This window comes from Leptinotarsa decemlineata, unplaced genomic scaffold (assembly GCF_025532065.1).
Source record: "Leptinotarsa decemlineata unplaced genomic scaffold, Ldec_3_MD MMD2_tig00000591_RagTag_RagTag, whole genome shotgun sequence".
NCBI lineage: Eukaryota > Metazoa > Arthropoda > Insecta > Coleoptera > Chrysomelidae > Leptinotarsa > Leptinotarsa decemlineata.
Genome location: NW_027412552.1, coordinates 132,498 through 151,876, shown reverse-complemented (window position 1 = coordinate 151,876; position 19,379 = coordinate 132,498). Strand labels below are relative to the sequence as shown.

The 19,379-nt window shown below is 36.6% G+C and overlaps 1 protein-coding gene across 2 annotated transcripts in view; it reads right to left on the bottom strand.

Annotated features, from left to right (window-relative positions):
* LOC111513032 (pickpocket protein 28) overlaps nt 1-19,379 on the bottom strand; it is a 30,117-nt gene that overhangs the window by 6,316 nt on the left and 4,422 nt on the right. For both annotated transcript variants that reach the window (XM_023169191.2, XM_023169192.2), the window contains exons 3-8: nt 15,064-15,166; nt 14,851-15,002; nt 10,067-10,265; nt 6,563-6,833; nt 2,760-2,819; nt 2,485-2,659 (exon numbers count right to left, since the gene is read on the bottom strand). In XM_023169191.2, coding sequence (XP_023024959.2) covers nt 2,485-2,659; nt 2,760-2,819; nt 6,563-6,833; nt 10,067-10,265; nt 14,851-15,002; nt 15,064-15,166 — 960 coding nt within the window. The remainder of the gene's footprint in view (nt 1-2,484; nt 2,660-2,759; nt 2,820-6,562; nt 6,834-10,066; nt 10,266-14,850; nt 15,003-15,063; nt 15,167-19,379) is intronic.

The following is a 19,379-nucleotide window of genomic DNA, read 5'->3' as shown; positions in this document are numbered from 1 at the left end:
CACTTTATTCTAAATATTATAATGTTATAATATTCATGTATTTTTCAGCTGTAAATATGTACGGTATTTCATATTTCCAACTCATCTAATTTCAGTATCCCGGATCGCTATCATTTAAAATGGCGTCGTTCTATAAAATAAATTGGTATCACTAGCAAGCATTTCAACGTATTTTAGCTATTATGCTACCCCTATGAAACTGTTGAGAAACACTTAGTTCTGGGAGTGATGGTATTGCAGCAGAGTCGGACTACTTTTAAAGCTGTAGGTTTCTACAAAAGTGATTGTATGAATAAAGGATTTCTCACATACAGTTTGGATAAATATTATCTGTCGGGATGTTTTGGCTAAAAAGTTTCTTTTATCGATTATAAAGGCTAAACGACGGGTTTCAACCATTATAATAACCTATTCCTGTTTTTTGCAAAAAAAAATTGAAGCTCTAGGTTAGGTGGGATAGTTTTAGGTGTTTTTTTTAGTATTTACAATATACAGGGCGACTCAAAGCTTTCAGAAAGTTTGTTTATGGAACACCAAGTCATTTCTTTGTCTATTTGAAGCACTTCGAACTGAATCTAAGACTATTATATACCCTCCAATAAATGTTCAAAATGGCCACCATTGAGTTAATATTTATTTTTATTTATATATTCGGAATATAAAGAGAAAAATCCACTACAGTATCCACACAATGGAATTATTATCAAATTGAAAGTATAACATATATGTACACATGTATATGCATATCATAGTGTCTAAAAGTAAGGATGAGTTATTTTTCAAACCTGTGATTAGGAATCGATGTCAGTTGGTTATACTTAAATACTGCATTTTATTCTTGGTGGCAGCAAATATATATTAGCAAAAGCAATTTGATTTTATAACAGTTATATAAGTGCTTTTGAATTGTAGTTGATATATCATACTATAGAATAGTTGGGAAATTATCATTGAAATGACAATATGGTAATGAAAATAAAATAGTGTCTGAAAGCATTCCAATAAAATAATTTCATTATAGCTACAGGAAACAGTTATAAAATAAGCTAGAAATAGTTCTATAACTATCATGAAAATCTTGCAGAAAAGTGTTATAAAACTGCTACATAACAATTTACTTTTATAGGAAAATAAGTTTTATAAGTTAGTTGCGAAAACGTTTCTGCGATAATTTCCTGACTATTTTATAATGGTTTTTAATTTTATTTCATTACAACTGCATTGTGTTCACCGATCATCTAATATGATCAATTAGCATTTTGGAAGTAATTATAAAATACTAATAAAATAAAACTGTTGCAACACCATGGAATTATAAAACAACTTTGCTGGTTGGGATTTCATTCATTGTCACATATCGATGCGAAACTTTTGGTTCGTTATGTTTAAACATGGCCAAACACTGGTCAGAATCATCAAAACTTTCTTGTTTTTGGTCAACAGTGAGCTCGCGCGGCATTCACTTTGAATAGAGCTTTCTTAGAGTCAAATGCTCATGCAAATTAAACCAACACGTTTTTTGATATCTTTTAACTGTCAGCTAACTCAAACAACTTCACTTTTCGGAAGATTCAAAACGATTTTGTGGATTTTTCTCATATTTTCTGGTGTTACCGCCTCATTTGGACGTTCACTGCGTTCTGCATCATTAGTGTCTCTACGAACGTGGTCGTAGAGTGAAGTCAGCAAATCAACATTTAAAAATGTTGTTTCCGAAGTAGCGAAGTCCTTATAACACTCCTCGAACCATTGCTTCGCTTGAGAGGTATTTTTTCCCATTAAGAACCAGGGTAAAATCAAAACACGAAATTGTCTTTGATCAATTGTTTTGAAAATAATAAAAGTAGTGTCACTCTCAGCACAACAAGTCACATCTCAATGAGTACAATATCATAAAATTTCAACAGCTTTCTTCTGAAGGTTGGTACCAACTGAAAAAGTGATGAATGCAATAACACTAGCCCCATCTATGTGTTAAGGCCGATACTCTTCAACCCTGGTAGTACCAACTTCTTCCAATAAAAGAATTAGTCAGAATAATACATGACAGAAAAGTAATGACCACCTCAGATTCTACTGATAACTACTGGCATATAGGGGTGAGAGAAGAGCATCACCAGAATGGTTTTTTTTTTTGTTGGAACCGCGACTTATTTTCTTGCTTGATTTCTTCTGGTTTCAATTTTTACAGCTGTTTCATCGTTTACTCTCTTTCCAGACTAGGTTTCGGCCGCTGAGTTGACAGTTTTTTCAAAAATCAATATTGATCACATTACTGATAATGAGTGATTCAAACGAAGAACATTACAAACACTCTTTACATAATGCATGCAGGTTCTGCACTATGGAGAAGTTTATTACAGAAGGAGTTGTTTCAGGTAGGTTACGTTATGAAATTCCTTTACTACGCCACTACAGAAAAACGTACCAGGTCTTTTCATTTGAAAAAGTCCAAAGTAATAGTCCAAAAAACAAAGAGCTCACCCCATTTCATCAAATCCTCCAATTCCTCGCGCTCGGTATTGTTCTTTGTAGTCCCACTCTGACTGGGATTCTTCAATGTTATACCTCAGTTCTGTACACAGAGGTTTACAGTCACAGAAAAAGTCCTCTCGGTCTGAAGAAATTTGGGTTTCGAGTTGGATTATCTTCAAAGCCACTGAAATGCAAAAATGAGCTCTTCAGTTGAATTTGGAATGCTTCACTTTCTGTTAAGCACTCAGAGCTGAAGCTTTGAACTCAGTTCTTTCAATACTCACTCTCAGCATCGTGAATACACCTCAAACGACCATTTCCGCAGATGGGAGTGGTCTTTTCTCCTGAAAATTGTCACAATCAGAAATAGAAAAATTAGGCATAGCAAACTGAGGCAAACAATTATTAAGGCGTTAATATACTTTGAAATTAAACTTGAACGTTACTTCTACACAAAAATAGTTATCCCTCCTTTCGAAACACTTTCCAAAATGTATGTTTTTTGTGGAGCAGAAAAAAGAACATGAATGAATATACCACATATCCAATTAATGGGTATGATGACAGATTTTGGAATACTGTTGTATAATGTTGGGAAATGTCATATCATCGCAAAAAATTAAAGTATTTTTTACCATTTTATTCATGACTTCATTTTTTATTTCCCACGTCTTTTTATAATATTAGTCAGTGGGCTATGCTTGAGGACTGGCAGTAAACAAATCTATAGAAATGAACTTTAAATGTTTAAGCCAGTCTCGAATATACCTACACAGTAGGTTGAATGGACTGACGCCTATCAGAAGACAACTACTCCCCTGGCTAGTACCACGAAGGGCGTTGGATTATATCCGACAGCCGTCAGTGCAGGAATCTTCACAGAAAATTTCCTGCCTATGCAATTGGCAATACAACTAAAAGAGTCGACCTTCAATTTTGGAACGGGCACACATGCAGATCGGTTTCGGGCTCATTAGCTACTCATCAATGCAATATTTTTATTTATTATTTATTATTTGTTCTATTACAATGAAGTAAAATGCCCAGATGAGCGTAGAACATGTCATTGTAATAAATATACAGTTAAAAACATTTAAAAATTAAAATCAATTAAATGTGAGACATTTTAGCAGGTAAAATCTGAAGGGATGGTATCTTTAAAATATTCATCAGTTGAGTATTATGCTCTATTTAGAAAAAAGTTTTAAAGTTTATTTTTGAGTGTTGTTTTAGAGAGGCTTTTTAGTGCATTTGGAAGTTTGTTATAGATTTTTATTAGAGTATACGGTATATTTTTCTGAATATAAGTAAAATTAGGAATATTAGTAACAACATCTGCTTTATTTCTTGTTGGGTAGATGTGTGCTTTATCGAAGTCGTTAAAAAGCTTTGGATTGCTTTTAATAAACATTATGTTGTATAGGGTCAGTACTTTCTTTTCTATGAATAAAGGTTTACAGCTATCAGTTTGTTTGGATTTATAAATAACTCTAAGGCAACGTTTTTGAAGTGAAAACATTTTTTTAACGTTCACAGATGTACCCCAAAAAATTAAGCCGTATTTAAGTCTTGAGTGGACTTGTGCATATAGACAGACATTGACGCTTGAACATTTATTGTTTTAGTGATGACTCTTAGGGCATAGCAATGCCTTGCAACATTTTCTGACAAAGTATCCAGAGGAAATTTCCAATCTAGTCTAAAATCTAGCTCAATTCCCAGGAATTTTGAACTTTTACTAGTTGTTATTGTTGATTTACCATCCGAAAAAGTGGCTATTATCGACCTAAAGTCAATGATGTTCTATAATTGAAAATCGGAATTCTTTCAGAGTATTTCATTCCTCTTCCTAAGTTGCAGCGGATAACAGAATGTCACTCCATCTAGTGGACGAGGTACTAACCAACTGCATATCCGAAATGTGCCGAAATCATTTCTATATTGGGTAAATTCATTTTTGAACTCATTTGAGTAGTATTTCTTCAACCTTTTTTTCATGATGTCTTTTTTTATCGATTTCATCAAACCCTGAGTTATCTATCGTAATTTCTTTTTTTTTTTATATAGTTGATGTTTAGTAGCTTGGTTCTATGGTATAAAATGATATAAAATTATTCTATGAACATTGGGAATCTTCGCATTGTAAAACATGGGCCCATGTTTCATTGGTTAGGATGCCGTTTAATTTTTCACAGTATATTTTTATAATACTGATATTTTCACGTTTGGTTCGAAAAACTATATTATTATTACTAACGTTGCGGATACACAATGAAGTTGTGTAATGATCAGATAGACTGGTGTCAATAATTGAAGAGTTGAAAGAATAATTCTGTATCGAAACCATTTTTATAGAAAATTTTACGAACTTTCTCTGAATTAAGTATTTTCCCGGTAGCTTCTACCATTCAATAGATATACGCAAAAACAAACCTTGACATTCCATTACCATAGACGTATCCAAGGTATGTATGAAAATTCAGCTTTTTGGAAACCTCTGCCCTCTTTTCGTCTATTTTGTCTGGATTAAAAAATACAGGAAAACAACATTCAGGGTGTTGTCAAGTTCATAAAAAATTTCAGTCACGACCACCGCTTTTACTCGATTTTGAAAGATGCAAAGGTCCATTAAGGTTCATTTCACAGAGAGAATACGAAAATATAATAAAAATACATCATTCAGAAATATTATCACAAACTTATAATTGCGAATGAAAACACTCACTGGGCTTGTAAAAATTGACACATTCACACCCCTGTTCAGTATCTCTGTATCTGTAAAGTAGGGAGGGAGCGTGTAGGCCCACAGCACTTAGGCCACATGTGACCCATTGTGCATCCTCCCGAGGAGTTGTCCTTCTAGGTCATCTTCCATCCTGTCCTTTCCAGGAAAGTGGACAGGCCACTAGGAGACATCTCCTTTATATCGGCAGGTGTAGGCCAAGACTCACCTCACACACTCTCTAGTTGACGATAACTCCGGACATTCGCATAAGACATGCATGACAGTTTCATCTTCCTGTTCACACATCTTGCATAGAGGTGTATCCACCAGCTCCACGTGGAGGTGTTTCCTTAGTTAGCAGTGGCCAGTCAGAAATCCAAATGTTGAGCGTAGATTTTTCCTGGTCATCGCCAGATATTTCTTCGGCGCCAGCTTCCCAGGGTCGCCAAGGGCGATCCTGGCAAGGGTGCATCCTTAGATTTCATCCCATCTCTTTAGGGATTGAGCATGGGTGTGACGTTTGGCTGGTTCCGCAATTGTTGAAGTCATCAGGCCGTAGGTGTCACTGGGTCTTAAAATTCTTAGTCCAGGCGCTTTCTTGGCTAAAGAGTCGGTAATGTAATTACCTTTACTCCTGTCTTGCCCTTTAACCCACCTCAGGATAATGTTATTATGTACCGAGGCTTTGGCTAAATCTTGGTGGCACTCTAGTACTAGCCCTGAGGTAACACGTTTTCTGTTCAAGGATAATAGGGCTTGTCTGCTATCAGTGCAGACTGTTATGTTTTTGCCAGAAATTCCTTTTCTGGTTATTTCTTTTGTGGCGTTTGAGATACCAGCCATTTCTGTTTGAACCACGCTGGTAATTTTTTCCATTCCCCACTTAATCCTTAGGCTTAGTGATCTCCACACTCTGAGCCTTCTTTGGTTTTTGAGCCATCTGTATATATGCGTATTGCATTTGTAGCATCTGACTCTGTGTTCTGTTTTATTTGCATTTTATAAGGTTTATTATACACAAACCTGGGTTCAATTGCATCCCTAGTTGCCTGCAACAGAGGTTGCGCAGTAAGCGCTTCTCTCCATAGGCTCAGCCTCAACTGACCCATTCCTACTTCGAGGTTCATACCAGCCGTGCGCAATCGTACATGGCCAATAACGCAACCTCCTCTGGAATAAACAAAACAGTAATATGACATGTTTACCCGACGTTTCTACTCGATTTCGAAAGGTGCAAAGATCCATTAAGGGTTACTTCACAGTGATAACACGAAACTATAATATTGAAATACGAAAATATATTAAAAATGCATCATTCAGGAACATTATCACAAAATTATATTTGCGAATGAGAACACTTACTAGGCATGTAAAAATTAACACATCCACACTCCTGTTCAGTATAATTCGAGAGGCATTCCAGTTTGCAGTTGGTAGGAGAGTACTGCTTGAAATATTTGAGCTTTTTCTCTGTAGTGAAGTAACATTCGCGTTTTTCTGGACTGTATTTTTTCACAGCCTCTGAAGTCGTCATCAGTTTTGGTTGGACCACAGCAATGGCTGCTCTATCGAAAGGGACTTGAAAATATTGCTTCTTTACCAGAGGTATGGTATAAGGTGCATGGAGTAGTACCTGAAAAATTATACATGGATAACACAGTACATACAATTACAAATTTGCAGATCTAGCTGTGCGCTGAGATACCCGAATGATTGAGAGGAATAATAACTGTACACTACCTGCTTTCATCGGGAAGTACAATCGGGAAAAGAAATTTTGCCTAAATGAATTCAGCAAGTGTTGACAACTACACATACACCAGTATGGGATGGAAACAAATTCTTCATTTTGTTTCCTTCCTCCTACCATATATACCTAAAGTGGGTCAAAAAGACCCACACCCTAAATCGGTACGACCAATCAGCCTTACATCCTTCCTGTTGAAAGGACTCGAGAGGATACTGGATGGACACATCAGGAGGGTGGCATTATAAGCATCCCCCCTGAATTATCACCAGTATGAAGAAGAGACAATTGAAACTTTCTATGTTTTTTACCACCATTAAATGTATACATACAATGTATGAGTTTGAAAATGCCTTTATAGGACGAAACTGCGGTAACGTTAGTTACAAATAAAAGTGGTAAAAACATAGAAAGTTTCAATTCTTTTTTCTTCATTATGATTTCCTACCACGTAGTAACAACGGCTACATCCATCAATTCATTAACTACCAGTGTGTTTATCAAACCGGAAAATCGACAGATTTAGCATTAAACAACCTTGTAGAGAAAATCCCTCGATCCCTTGACAATGAGATTGCGGTTGCTGTATTTCTTGATATTGAAGGAGCATTTGACAATGCACTACCTCAATCTATAGGATCATCTCTGGCTGGAAAAGGTATAGAATCGCCCATAACTGGCTGGATCTATGCCATGCTGGTAAACAGAACTGCAACTACGACTCATCAAGGCGAGACCATCAGGTTCAGAGTTATTAGAGGCTGCCCTCAAGGTGGGGTATTATCTTCCCTTCTGTGGTTGCTCCTGATGGATAGTATACTTGATGCCATCGACAGAAGAAAAGTAGATCTGCGAGTTTATGCAGATGACCTTGTCATCTTGGCAAGGTCCACGTCGGGAAGGGTAGCTTGTAATATCCTCCGAACGATGGATGTTGTTCACAGTTGGTGCCTGAGGAAGCACATGTCTGTGCTTTCTCAGGCTGTGCTGTGATAATCCCCTTAACCAGGAGGAGAAAATGGGTGGTGAAACTTATTGTTTAGGTCCCAAACAAATCTATTGTATTTATGTGATGCAATTGCCTGGTGGACGAAGGCTTTACAGGAAATGGCCCAGGCGAAGCTCTCTGGCTTACAGAGACAGGCTTGTCTAGTCATCAGTGGTGCCATCAGAATCACACCGCCAGCGGTCATCGAGATCCATCTATATCTACCTCCTCTCCACATTTTTCTGGAGGAAGAGGCTAGATGGACTTCATATAGACTTGTGCACATTGCCAATTGCATAAATAAATTTAATGCAAACTGTTGGTTGACACTGAAAGTCACAACATTCCGGAAATGACAGCTGACTTTATGTCTCCAACTGTCAACTACGAACTGCCTCATAAAGTACGGTTTCCGAGTAGAGAGGACTAGATCCTCCGGGACAAGGAAATATTATCAGCTATTGAATTGTGTGCGGAGAGATTGGAAAAATCCAACCTCATACACAAGACAATAAAATTATTCTCGGACAGTCAAGCGGCGTTGGAAGATCTTGACTTCTGCCGAGCAACGTATAAATTGGTAGCAAATTACCAAAAATGACTCTCCTCCTTAGGAAGACTCAACAGATTGTCTCTGGTCTGGATTCCTGGCCATACTGGCCTAGAAGGCAATGAGGCTGCTGACTTTCTTGTGAAGAAGGGCGCTGCAAGCAGTTTCATCGAGCCAGAACCTGTCATTGACATCGCTTTAGGCTTTGCCAGACAAAAATTAAACACCTGGATAGTTAGAAGGTTTATGGACTCCTGGCAGAATCTTCCAGGACTGGCTTACCCCAAGGCGTTTATTCACTCTTCGGAGCTTGATACTGAACAGTTGTTGGACTACAGTAGTGATGAACTACGATGTCTAACAGGCCTTTTTTTATGTTACTGTCATTTAAATCATCATATGCAGAGACTCGGACTGTCGGAGGACAGTGTGTGTCGCCTCTGTTTGGAAAATGATAGAACAGCAGAGCACATACTTTGTTCCTGCCCCGCTGGGGACCGAATCACGTTTTTAGAGTTCGGCAGAGCTGTACTCAAACCATCTGGCCTGAAAGACCACTCATCATACATACTAATCGGCGTCGTTAATAAGCTTAGTTCATTTGGTCGACTGTGAATAGGTGTGAGCCACAATAAACCCTCACGGGTTGAGGTAGAGGGTCAAATAGACCCACTCACTTTGAACCTTACCCTGACCTAACCTACCACATATCCTTTTCTACAATAATACATCAAATTACGTTAGTTGACTTATTCATTTACAAACTGATTTCATTCGTGGTTTTATGCAAAGTTTGAGACCCAATAAAACAAATCACAGTGTGGAACCCGCGTCCTCATTTCACAAACCGCTATCAAAATTGTTGTGTGTTTCCGGATACGAAGCAGTTTCTAATGTTGAATTTGGACCCAATCCTTCTCATCCTTTGAAAGAAAAGAGAAATGAAACTTTTTCTGTTTTTTACCACTTCTAATTGTAACTAACGTTACTGCAGTTTCGTCATACACGGACATTTTCAAGCTTACAAAAATTTATTGTATAAGTTGTATGAGTCCATATAGGACGAAACTGCAGTAACGTTAGTTACAAATAAAACTGGTAAAAACATAGAAAGTTTCATTTTCCTTTTCTTCATTATGATTTCCTACCACGTAGTAGCGGCTACATCCATCAATTTATTTACTCATCCTTTTGGACAATCATCTGACGTAGGAAAGGACAAGCACTGGTTGTGACAGCTTTTATTCCTTGCGAGGCTCTTGTCTTCTTGTGCCAAGCTTTGTTCCACCATCACTCTGGAGCAACCATTCCGTTGAAGATTTTTTTCGATGATGCCTAGTTTCTTCTCGAGACTGTTATTCGTATCACAGAGTCTGAAAGCATGGTTTACTAGAGTCTTGATGATTCCCTTTCCGGTGGTTGGATTCGTGATTCAGATACTGCCTCGTGTGAGTGGGTTTACGGTATACAGATGGTTCCTAATTAATAATGCTCTATATTCCAGTGAATTATTTCCAATAGCAATCATCAATAACAATGCTTTGAAAATTTCCAAAAAGTAACTTGGTTTTCAATACTCACACTAAACCCTTGAATATCGTCCAAGCACAAATAATCCAAATCGGTGGTATTCTGTATGAAAGTTATTTGAAGGGAATTGTCAGCCCCAGCGAGAAATGCCCTGGTCGGATAGCTTTCCCTTCCACTGTTTTTTGCGTAGCCTTCATCTATAGACCAATTCGATTTTTGAAAATTTTCGTGATAATCGGAAAAGTGGAATCTGGAAAATAGTGTTTTCAATGCACTACAATGAAGTCCAATTTTTTGTTTGTAGAAAATTCTGATTGTGGAAATAATTCATGTATGAAAAATTTCGAGAATGTGGGAAAATAAAGCACTTCCACGACCTTTCGAAGTGAGTTTTCAGGTGTTATATTGATAAAATTTTCATATAAAACATACACATTTGGAATGGAAATCTCACTTCTATACAACATATTGTGAACATAGCAAACACTGCTATCCAGAATTATCAAAGTAAACATGTTGAAACAGACAACTTCAACATACATAAAATACATACATACAGCATACATGGAAAAACATACATAAAACAACATGAAACACTTTCCTGATCTTTCGAAATTGTACATGACATTTCAGGTATTTAATTTACAAAAGATTTTTATCTAAAACATACTCACATATTTGGATTGAAAATCTTACTATATCCATGATATTGTAAACATAGCAAACAATTTCATCTAGAATTATCAAAGTGAATTTGTTGAAACAATCAATTTCTACGTACACAAAACACATGAATACAACATACATCAAAAACATACATAAAACACATACATACAACATAAAACACATCCATATAACATACTTGAAAAATATTCATAAAACACATACATTGAACAACATGAAACACTACGTGACTTTTCAGGTTTTTAATATAGAAAACCTTTTATATAAAACATACTTACATGTTTGGGTTGGGAATCTCACTCTGTCCAAGATATTGCAAACATAGCAAACACTTTCATCCAGAATTATCAAAATGTATACGTTGAAACAGTCACTTTCAACATACATAAAACACATAAATACAATACGTATGATGCACTGTTTGGAGCCTTTGGTGTAGTAATGAATCTTACTGGAGTTTTTTCCCAACACCAAATCGTCATTTTTAACACCTCGACACGTGTTTCGATTACCAAGTGATCATCTTCAAGGGAAGATTCAACTGGAAAACTTGCAAAGCCAACCCTATCCATGCTATACAGGTAAACCATACAGATAAACGACAAATACATGTATACCACACCTTTGGTGTCTTGAATTAATTTTACAATTTGCCACATCTATTAATTTTACAATATGTCCTTATGTAATATTTAACTGTTATAGCTATATATAAAACAATTTTCAAGCTACATAAAAATTTATTTCACAATATTGCCTATCTAAATTTATTTTTACAATGTGTCCTTATGTAATAGTCGTAAATCTAATAATAGTATTTTAACAAGCTATACCGGGTGTTCCTTTAACACATGCTAATATTTAAAGAGGTAATTCTTAGACCCATTTTAAGGAAAAAACGTCCTATGGACGTATGTCCTAAACGCCTTAACTTTTGAGATACAGGGTGGCAAAGTTTTCAAAAATAATCAGTTTTTTAATAATAACTGAGATAATTTTGTAGACATCTTTGGCATATTTGGTACATATGTTCCATGCCTCAAGGCTCATTTTCTGATGTACAATTTTCTTAATTTTCTCTGCCAGTGGCGTACGTACGAGTTTTGAAATGTATATTTTTGGCGAAAAAAATACTACGCCACTGCTTTATCTTGAATTAAAAATTATTTTTGAAATCTCCATACATTTTTGAGCACATTTGATCGACTGGGTTTTCTTTGTCAGATGCATGGTTTTCGCTCAAAAAATTAAAAATCGCTTTACTTAAGGATACATTCCTTAAAAATCTGATGCGGTATCGTGCATCGACTGAAAGCAAACTAAGAGATCAGATTTGTTGCAAAATAATTGAGGATCTAAAAGGTATTTGTTTGTTGTCAGATGCACTGTTCTCAATTAAAATTACGTCATAACGCAGCACCGCTTAATAATTTTTGAAAACATTAATTTAGTTATCCTGGAATAAATGACGTGTAGCAGAATTTATTTACTGCACCTCTTGGAAATATGGAGTTTGTCGATATGTGATTTCTTTCAAAGATTAAAAGCAGAAAAAACAGCGTACCCACCATAGCAATAAAAAACGAATTCTCTGTATGTACAAACGTCAGTAGCTAATATTGATGTTGGTTTAAAGTAAGGTGTTGGTGTTAAAAACTGTCACAGCGCGTTTTGATTGATTTTGAAGTGTTATTGAAGTTATTTTGGTAGTCCGCTGTTTTTCCGAATATCAGTAAATATGGTAAATTATACGAATGCGGAAATGGCGCAAATGCATTACGTATATGGCCTTGCCGATGGTAATGCAACAGAAATCAGGCGCATTAATCAGGAAAGATATCCTAATCGTGCCTTACCAGATAGCCGAACCTTTTCAAATATTCATCGTCGACTTGGGGAAACTGGTAGTTTCAAGAAAGGGACTCCGGAAGATAGACCTCATGTAGTAAGAACTCCTGAAATTGAGGAAGCGGTGCTGCAAGAAATTGAGGAACATCCTGAGACGAGTACGAGGAAGATCGCTAGAACTCTGGATATTTGTTATCAAATTGTTTGGCGTATTTTGGTTGATTTTTTGTTATACCCATACCATATTTCAAGAGTGCGGGCATTACTCCCCAGATATTTTCCACAGCGTGTGAACTTCAGTCAGTGGTATCTACAAAGTATTGCACTAAATCCGCAGTTTGAGACACAAATTTTGTTCACAGACGAAGCAAATTTTTCTCGGAATGCCATTCAAAATTTTCATAACAATCATGTGTGGGGCTGAAGAAAATCCCCATGCAATAACCGAAACCCATTTCCAACATCAATTTTCGGTTAATGTATGGGCAGGAATTATAGGTGATCATCTAATAGGCCCATTTTTTCTACCAGGACGCCTTGATGGTTGTTCTTATTTACACTTTCTCGAAGAAGACTCACCTGAGTTATTGGAAGATGTGCCACTTGCGTTAAGGAGTCGAATATGGTACATGCACGATGGCGCCCCTGCTCATTTCAGTGTAATTGTCCGAAACCATTTAAATACAGTTCATCCTAATCGTTGGATAGGTCGCGGAGGACCTCAGCAATGGCCAGCAAGATCCCCCGATCTCAACAGTTTAGATTTTTTTTATGGGGTCACCTTAAAACTCTTGTGTATAAAACTCCCGTTAATACTTTAGAAGATTTAAGAGAGCGAATAGTTACCTCGTGTGAAACTATACGAAATGCGCCGGGAATATTTGAACGGGTGCGTAATTCCATGCGTAGAAGGGCGGAAGCATGCATACTAAGTGCAGGTGGCCACTTCCAACAATTTTTATAATCAGTTTTGGTATTATTACTAATAAACAAATTTGTGCTATTCGTTTAGACTTACTGTCACAAAATAAAATAAAACTCGTTTTTGTGAAAATTTTATTTTTTAGCAGATTATGTTTTCAAATATTATTAGGGAATTGGTAATGCGTTATGAAGCAATTTTCAGATTCTCATTCATTTATAATTGATCTAATTTCTTAATTTGCTTTCTGTCGATTTTTATTTTTTTGAGTGAAAATCATGCGTCGGACAAAGAAATACCAGGAGATCAAATTTTCTCAAAAATAAATGTGGATTTTAAAAATGATTTTATTTTGAGAAGAAAGCATTGGCGTAGTACTTTTTCCCCAAAAATATTCAATGCGAAACCCATAGGGATGCCACTGTTTGAAAAAATACAAATTTGTGTACATCAGAAAATGCGCCTTGAGGCATGGAACATATGTACCGAATATGCCAAAGATGTCTACAAAATTATCTCAGTTATTAATAAAAAACTGATTATTTTTGAAAACTTTGCCACCCTGCATCTCAAAAGTTAAGGCGTTTAGGACATACGTCCATAGGAAGTTTTTTCTTAAAATGGGTCTAAGAATTACTTCCTTGAATATAATATCAGCATGTGTTTAAGGAACACCCTGTATAGTATGTTATTTGGTATTGTAGCGTCATCGTTATTCATAATATTATTATGTTTACTTATTTCTACAGTCTCATGAAGATGATCACTTGGTGATCAAAACACATGTTGAGGTGTTGAAAATAACGATTTGGTGTTGGGAAAAAACTTCAGGTAATATACATAAATACAACATACATAAAACACAAACATAGAACAATTCGAAACACTAGATGACTTTTATATAAAACACATTTACATATTTGGATTGAAAATCTCACTCTATCCAAGGTATTGCAAACACAGCAAAAAATTTCATCTAGAATTATCGAAGTGAATATGTTGAAACTATCATTTTCAACATATACCAAACACATACATATAACATACTTGAAAAATTTTCACAAAACACATACATAGAACAACTTGAAACACTACATGACTTTTCAGGTTTTTAATAAAGAAAACAATTTATATAAGACAACCTTACATGTTTGGATTGGGAAAAATCACTCTGTTCAAGATATTGCAAACATAGCAAACACATTCATCCATAATTATCGAAATTGATATGTTGAAACAGTCACTTTCAACACACATAAAACACATAAATACAACATACATAAAACACATACACAAATATAACATACTCAAAAAATATTCATAAAACACAAACATAGAACAATTTGAAACACTAGATGACTCTCATATAAAATATACTTACACATTTGGATTGAAAATCTCACTTCTGTCCAACATATTGTAAGTATAGCAAACACTTTCGTCGAGGATTATAGGCGTGAATATGTTGAAACAGTCGACTTCAACATTCATTAGTTTACATTCGTAAAGTAGATATTTCAGCGGTATTCTTATCTGGAACCAGTACAATTGCAATTCAAAAGATATTCAGGATGCATTTCCATAGCGATAATACCTCATCCAGTTTTTGAAAAAAGTCATCTGTAAAGGTTTCGTTCTGTGGAAATAGCTCTGTGCCAAAATCGCAGACCAGCGACATATACTGCCCATTAAGTTTACTGAAAAACAAATTCGTGATTTTCTAATAAGTCGTCAATATTTTTCAGCATGAATTTTTATTTCTATTTTATGTGTGCATTCAGAAAATTGTTGAATATCAGGCAGGTGGCTATACCTGCTTCCGTTCAACTTGAATTCGTAGAGAAAGATTGGCCGATGATTGCTCAACGATATCATGTAGAAAAGAGCGAAGTAGAATAAATACGAGGGTTGCCTTTTATGTTTGGAGATTTGGCAACCCTTGTGTTGCAATCTGGCAACTGGCAGCTCTATCGTAACGTTGGATATTTTTGAGCTTATACGTACTCAGAACGTTCTGACATACGCGCGCTATTTGTGTTGTTTAGAGTAACTTAAAAGATTCATTTCGGCACGAACGTCATCACCTTCTTCCTCATATACACATACATATTGCATCGTATAACTCTCACACACGTCACATCTACTTCGAGTTGGGTATTCCACAAGATTCCGCTACCAGGTCTGAAAATGACTGAATTCAACCTCCATAAGAAAGAGTATTGGATTTTGAGCCAGAAACGATGTTTTTTAATAAATGGCGTATTTTGAGACGCCCTGTATATCGCGATGGTAGTCATTTTTTTTTCTTTAACGCTGCCCACACCCTGTATACCTCGATGACAGCCATGTTTCTTGAATAAGACACCCTGTGTACATTGAAGAATCACACGTTGAAACAATGGAGTCCTGTTAAACTGCCTTGTTCCTTAAATGACGTATTTTGAGACACCCTGTATACACATAGAGAAATCGCACGCGAAAAGATCTAAAACGCACGAAAAACGGTCGAAACGCACAAAAAACGGTCGAAAACGCACGCAAAACGGTCGCACGTAAAAACGATAGAGCCCTGTCAAACTGTAATTTTTTTTAATGGCGTATTTTGAGACACCCTATGTACATTGAAGTCATGGTTTTTTTTCTTGAATGATGAGACACCCTGTTTATCTCGATGGCAGCCATGTTTTTGCTGTAACGCTGGACGCCATGTTTTTTTCTTCAATCCGATTTTTCGCTCATTATTATTTTTATAATTCAACCGCGTTGCTATCACGCTTTTCCAATTTTCATCGAGGCGTTCACACTTAATTTTAAAACCGACGATGCTACATTGCCTCATAAACAACGATTTATTTTACAACCGACAACACCTGATGCGCTAGGAACGTGAAACATCGATACCATCTCCAACTCTCTTTGCCTCAATTTCGTTACACGCGTCTCTCGCTCTTACACACACATACAAATCTTTACATGAAATAATAATTCTTTCCCAAATCTACGTAACTATATTTTCCTATCTTCAACATGATAATGATGATTACAACTTTCCTAACATTCTACGGAAATAAAAAAAAATGCGGTCAAGTATATGAAATGAGTCAATTTCGGTCCCGACAAAACTTACGCTGTAAATACCCATCATTTGCAGTTTCTTTCAATATCTTACGTTGGTGTAGAGGCTAAGGACAAAGTCTACCACGCGGACGTCCTGGGCTCGAATCTCATAACTATAAACTTTTTTATGACGTCACGAAACAAAAATGTGTTGAGCGAAAAACTGTGCTGTGCTGTGCAAATATCCCGCCACAATGTTCTGAGATGCAAAAGCGTGTGCTCTGATTGAATGGCGAGTTGCGTGACAGTTTGTGGACGCAACGTGACAATTTGGTACACTCTGATTGGTTCACCACTGGGTGACAGGACATCACGTGATAATTTGGTTGACTGGATGGTCTGTCTGCCTTGCGAGCTGAGAAGCAACCTGGCTGGTGTGATGACGTCACCGCCTGCCGTCTGTCTCGCTACTAGAAGTAGTGTCAGTTGGGGCAGACGGTGACGTCATCACACCAGCCAGGTTACTTCTCAGCAAGGTATACAGACCATCCAGTCAACCAAATTGTCACGTAGCGTCCTCAAACTGTCACGCGCAATCAGAGTGCACGCTTCTGCATCTCAGAACATTGTGGCGGGAGATTTGAATTTTCTGAGGACATAAATAATTCAGGCAGACAGCCGTGACGTCACGGCAGACAGACTAGACATAGACAGACTAAGTAATACAAAAAAGTTTTTGGGGAGTTGAACGCGGGACGTTCGGTGTGGTAGCTTTTGAGTATAATCTTGTCGCTAGCAAGGGATATTGAAAGTGAATGCGAATAGTTGGTAGATATGTGTTGCGGTTGATATCCGAGCGCGTTCTAATAAGTTGGAAGAGCGTATTTCACTAGTTCGGACTTCCATTGTCTACTATATAAAATGATTTGAAATCCCTGAAACAAGTAAAAAAGAATAATTAAACAAGAATAGTTGAAAATAACAATTATATTAAGCAACAATAAACCTGAAATGAAATGATAGTGAAATAACCTACAAGTAAAAATATAATAGTTGAATAAATAAAAAATTAAAGGAATGCAAAAAAGAAAATAATAAAAAATAAAGTGTAGAGATTCCAAGTCACGTTAGTTCACGACGTTTCGATTGTTGGTATCTACAATCGTCTTCGGGTGATGACTGGACTGATTCCTCCGAGAGATGACTATTTTATAGGTCGTTGAAATACTTTCACTTTCTCTACTTTCCATTTTCCGCTTCACTGATTCCGTGAGGGATGACCGTTTTGGCGGGAGTTGGTCATTTTTCGTTTGATGATGGGTTTCCATATGTTTCGTATATCTACGCTGGCCTGGCTGAATACGTTGTTGGACAACATGTATGTATATATTGGACAACATGTATGTATATATTCAGCCAGGCCAGCGTAGATATACGAAACATATGGAAACCCATCATCAAACGAAAAATGACCAACTCCCGCCAAAAACGGTCATCCCTCACGGAATCAGTGAAGCGGAAAATGGAAAGTAGAGAAAGTGAAAGTATTTCAACGACCTATAAAATAGTCATCTCTCGGAGGAATCAGTCCAGTCATCACCCGAAGACGATTGTAGATACCAACAATCGAAACGTCGTGAACTAACGTGACTTGGAATCTCTACACTTTATTTTTTATTATTTTCTTTTTTGCATTCCTTTAATTTTTTATTTATTCAACTATTATATTTTTACTTGTAGGTTATTTCACTATCATTTCATTTCAGGTTTATTGTTGCTTAATATAATTGTTATTTTCAACTATTCTTGTTTAATTATTCTTTTTTACTTGTTTCAGGGATTTCAAATCATTTTATATAGTAGACAATGGAAGTCCGAACTAGTGAAATTCATCACGAAACATTGTCAATCACCTTCAAACAAACGTTGGAAGAGCGTGATAGCGGTTATAAAAATAATAATAAAATCGGATTAAGAAACATGGCGTCCAGCGTTAAAGAAGAAAACATGGCCAACGTCAAAGTATACAAGGTGTGTGCGGAGTTAAAGAAAAATAACATGGCGTCTAGCGTTGAAGGAAAAAGGTTCGTTCGATTATTTTTTACAACTTTCGACGTGTATTAACTCAGCAATGAACTTAATTCAATTTTTGGCGATGAAGCTCCAAGGACCAGTGTTTTTCGATGGGATGGTGAATTCAATCGTGGTCGTAGTTCACTCCAAAACGAATTTCGTGAAGGTCGTCCAATATCAGTTGTTGTTCCGAAAACCATTGATGCTGTGCGCGAACTGATATCGCAAAATCGTCATGTGACCTAATGTGAGATTGAGACAACCTTATGCATTAGTGGTACTGTATACATTCAATATTACATAAACATTTGACTGTCAAAGAATTTGTTCGCGTTGGATCCCACACAATTTGTCAATTGCTCAAAAAAGTCTCGTGTCGATTGGTCGAAAAGTGCTCAAAAAATACGATCGCGGTGCTTCGAAACATGTCTATGACATCGTGACAGGTGATGATGAATCGTGGATTTACGCGTATGAGCCCGAAAGTAAACAGCAGTCGACTGTATGGGTGTTTCAAGAAGAGCCATATCCAACAAAAGTTGTTCGCGCACGAAGCAATCCCAAGCAAATGGTCGCCTGTTTTTTCGGAAAAACTGGACATGTCGCAACCGTACCACTAGAACAATCCAGAACAGTCAATTCTGAGTGGTACACAACAATTTGTTTGCCAGTTGTCTACCAAGAAATCAGGAAAACCAACCGCCGAAGACGGATCACTCTTCACCACGACAATGCGAGCTCTCACACATCGGCTCAAACAATTGCATTTTTGAGCACTCA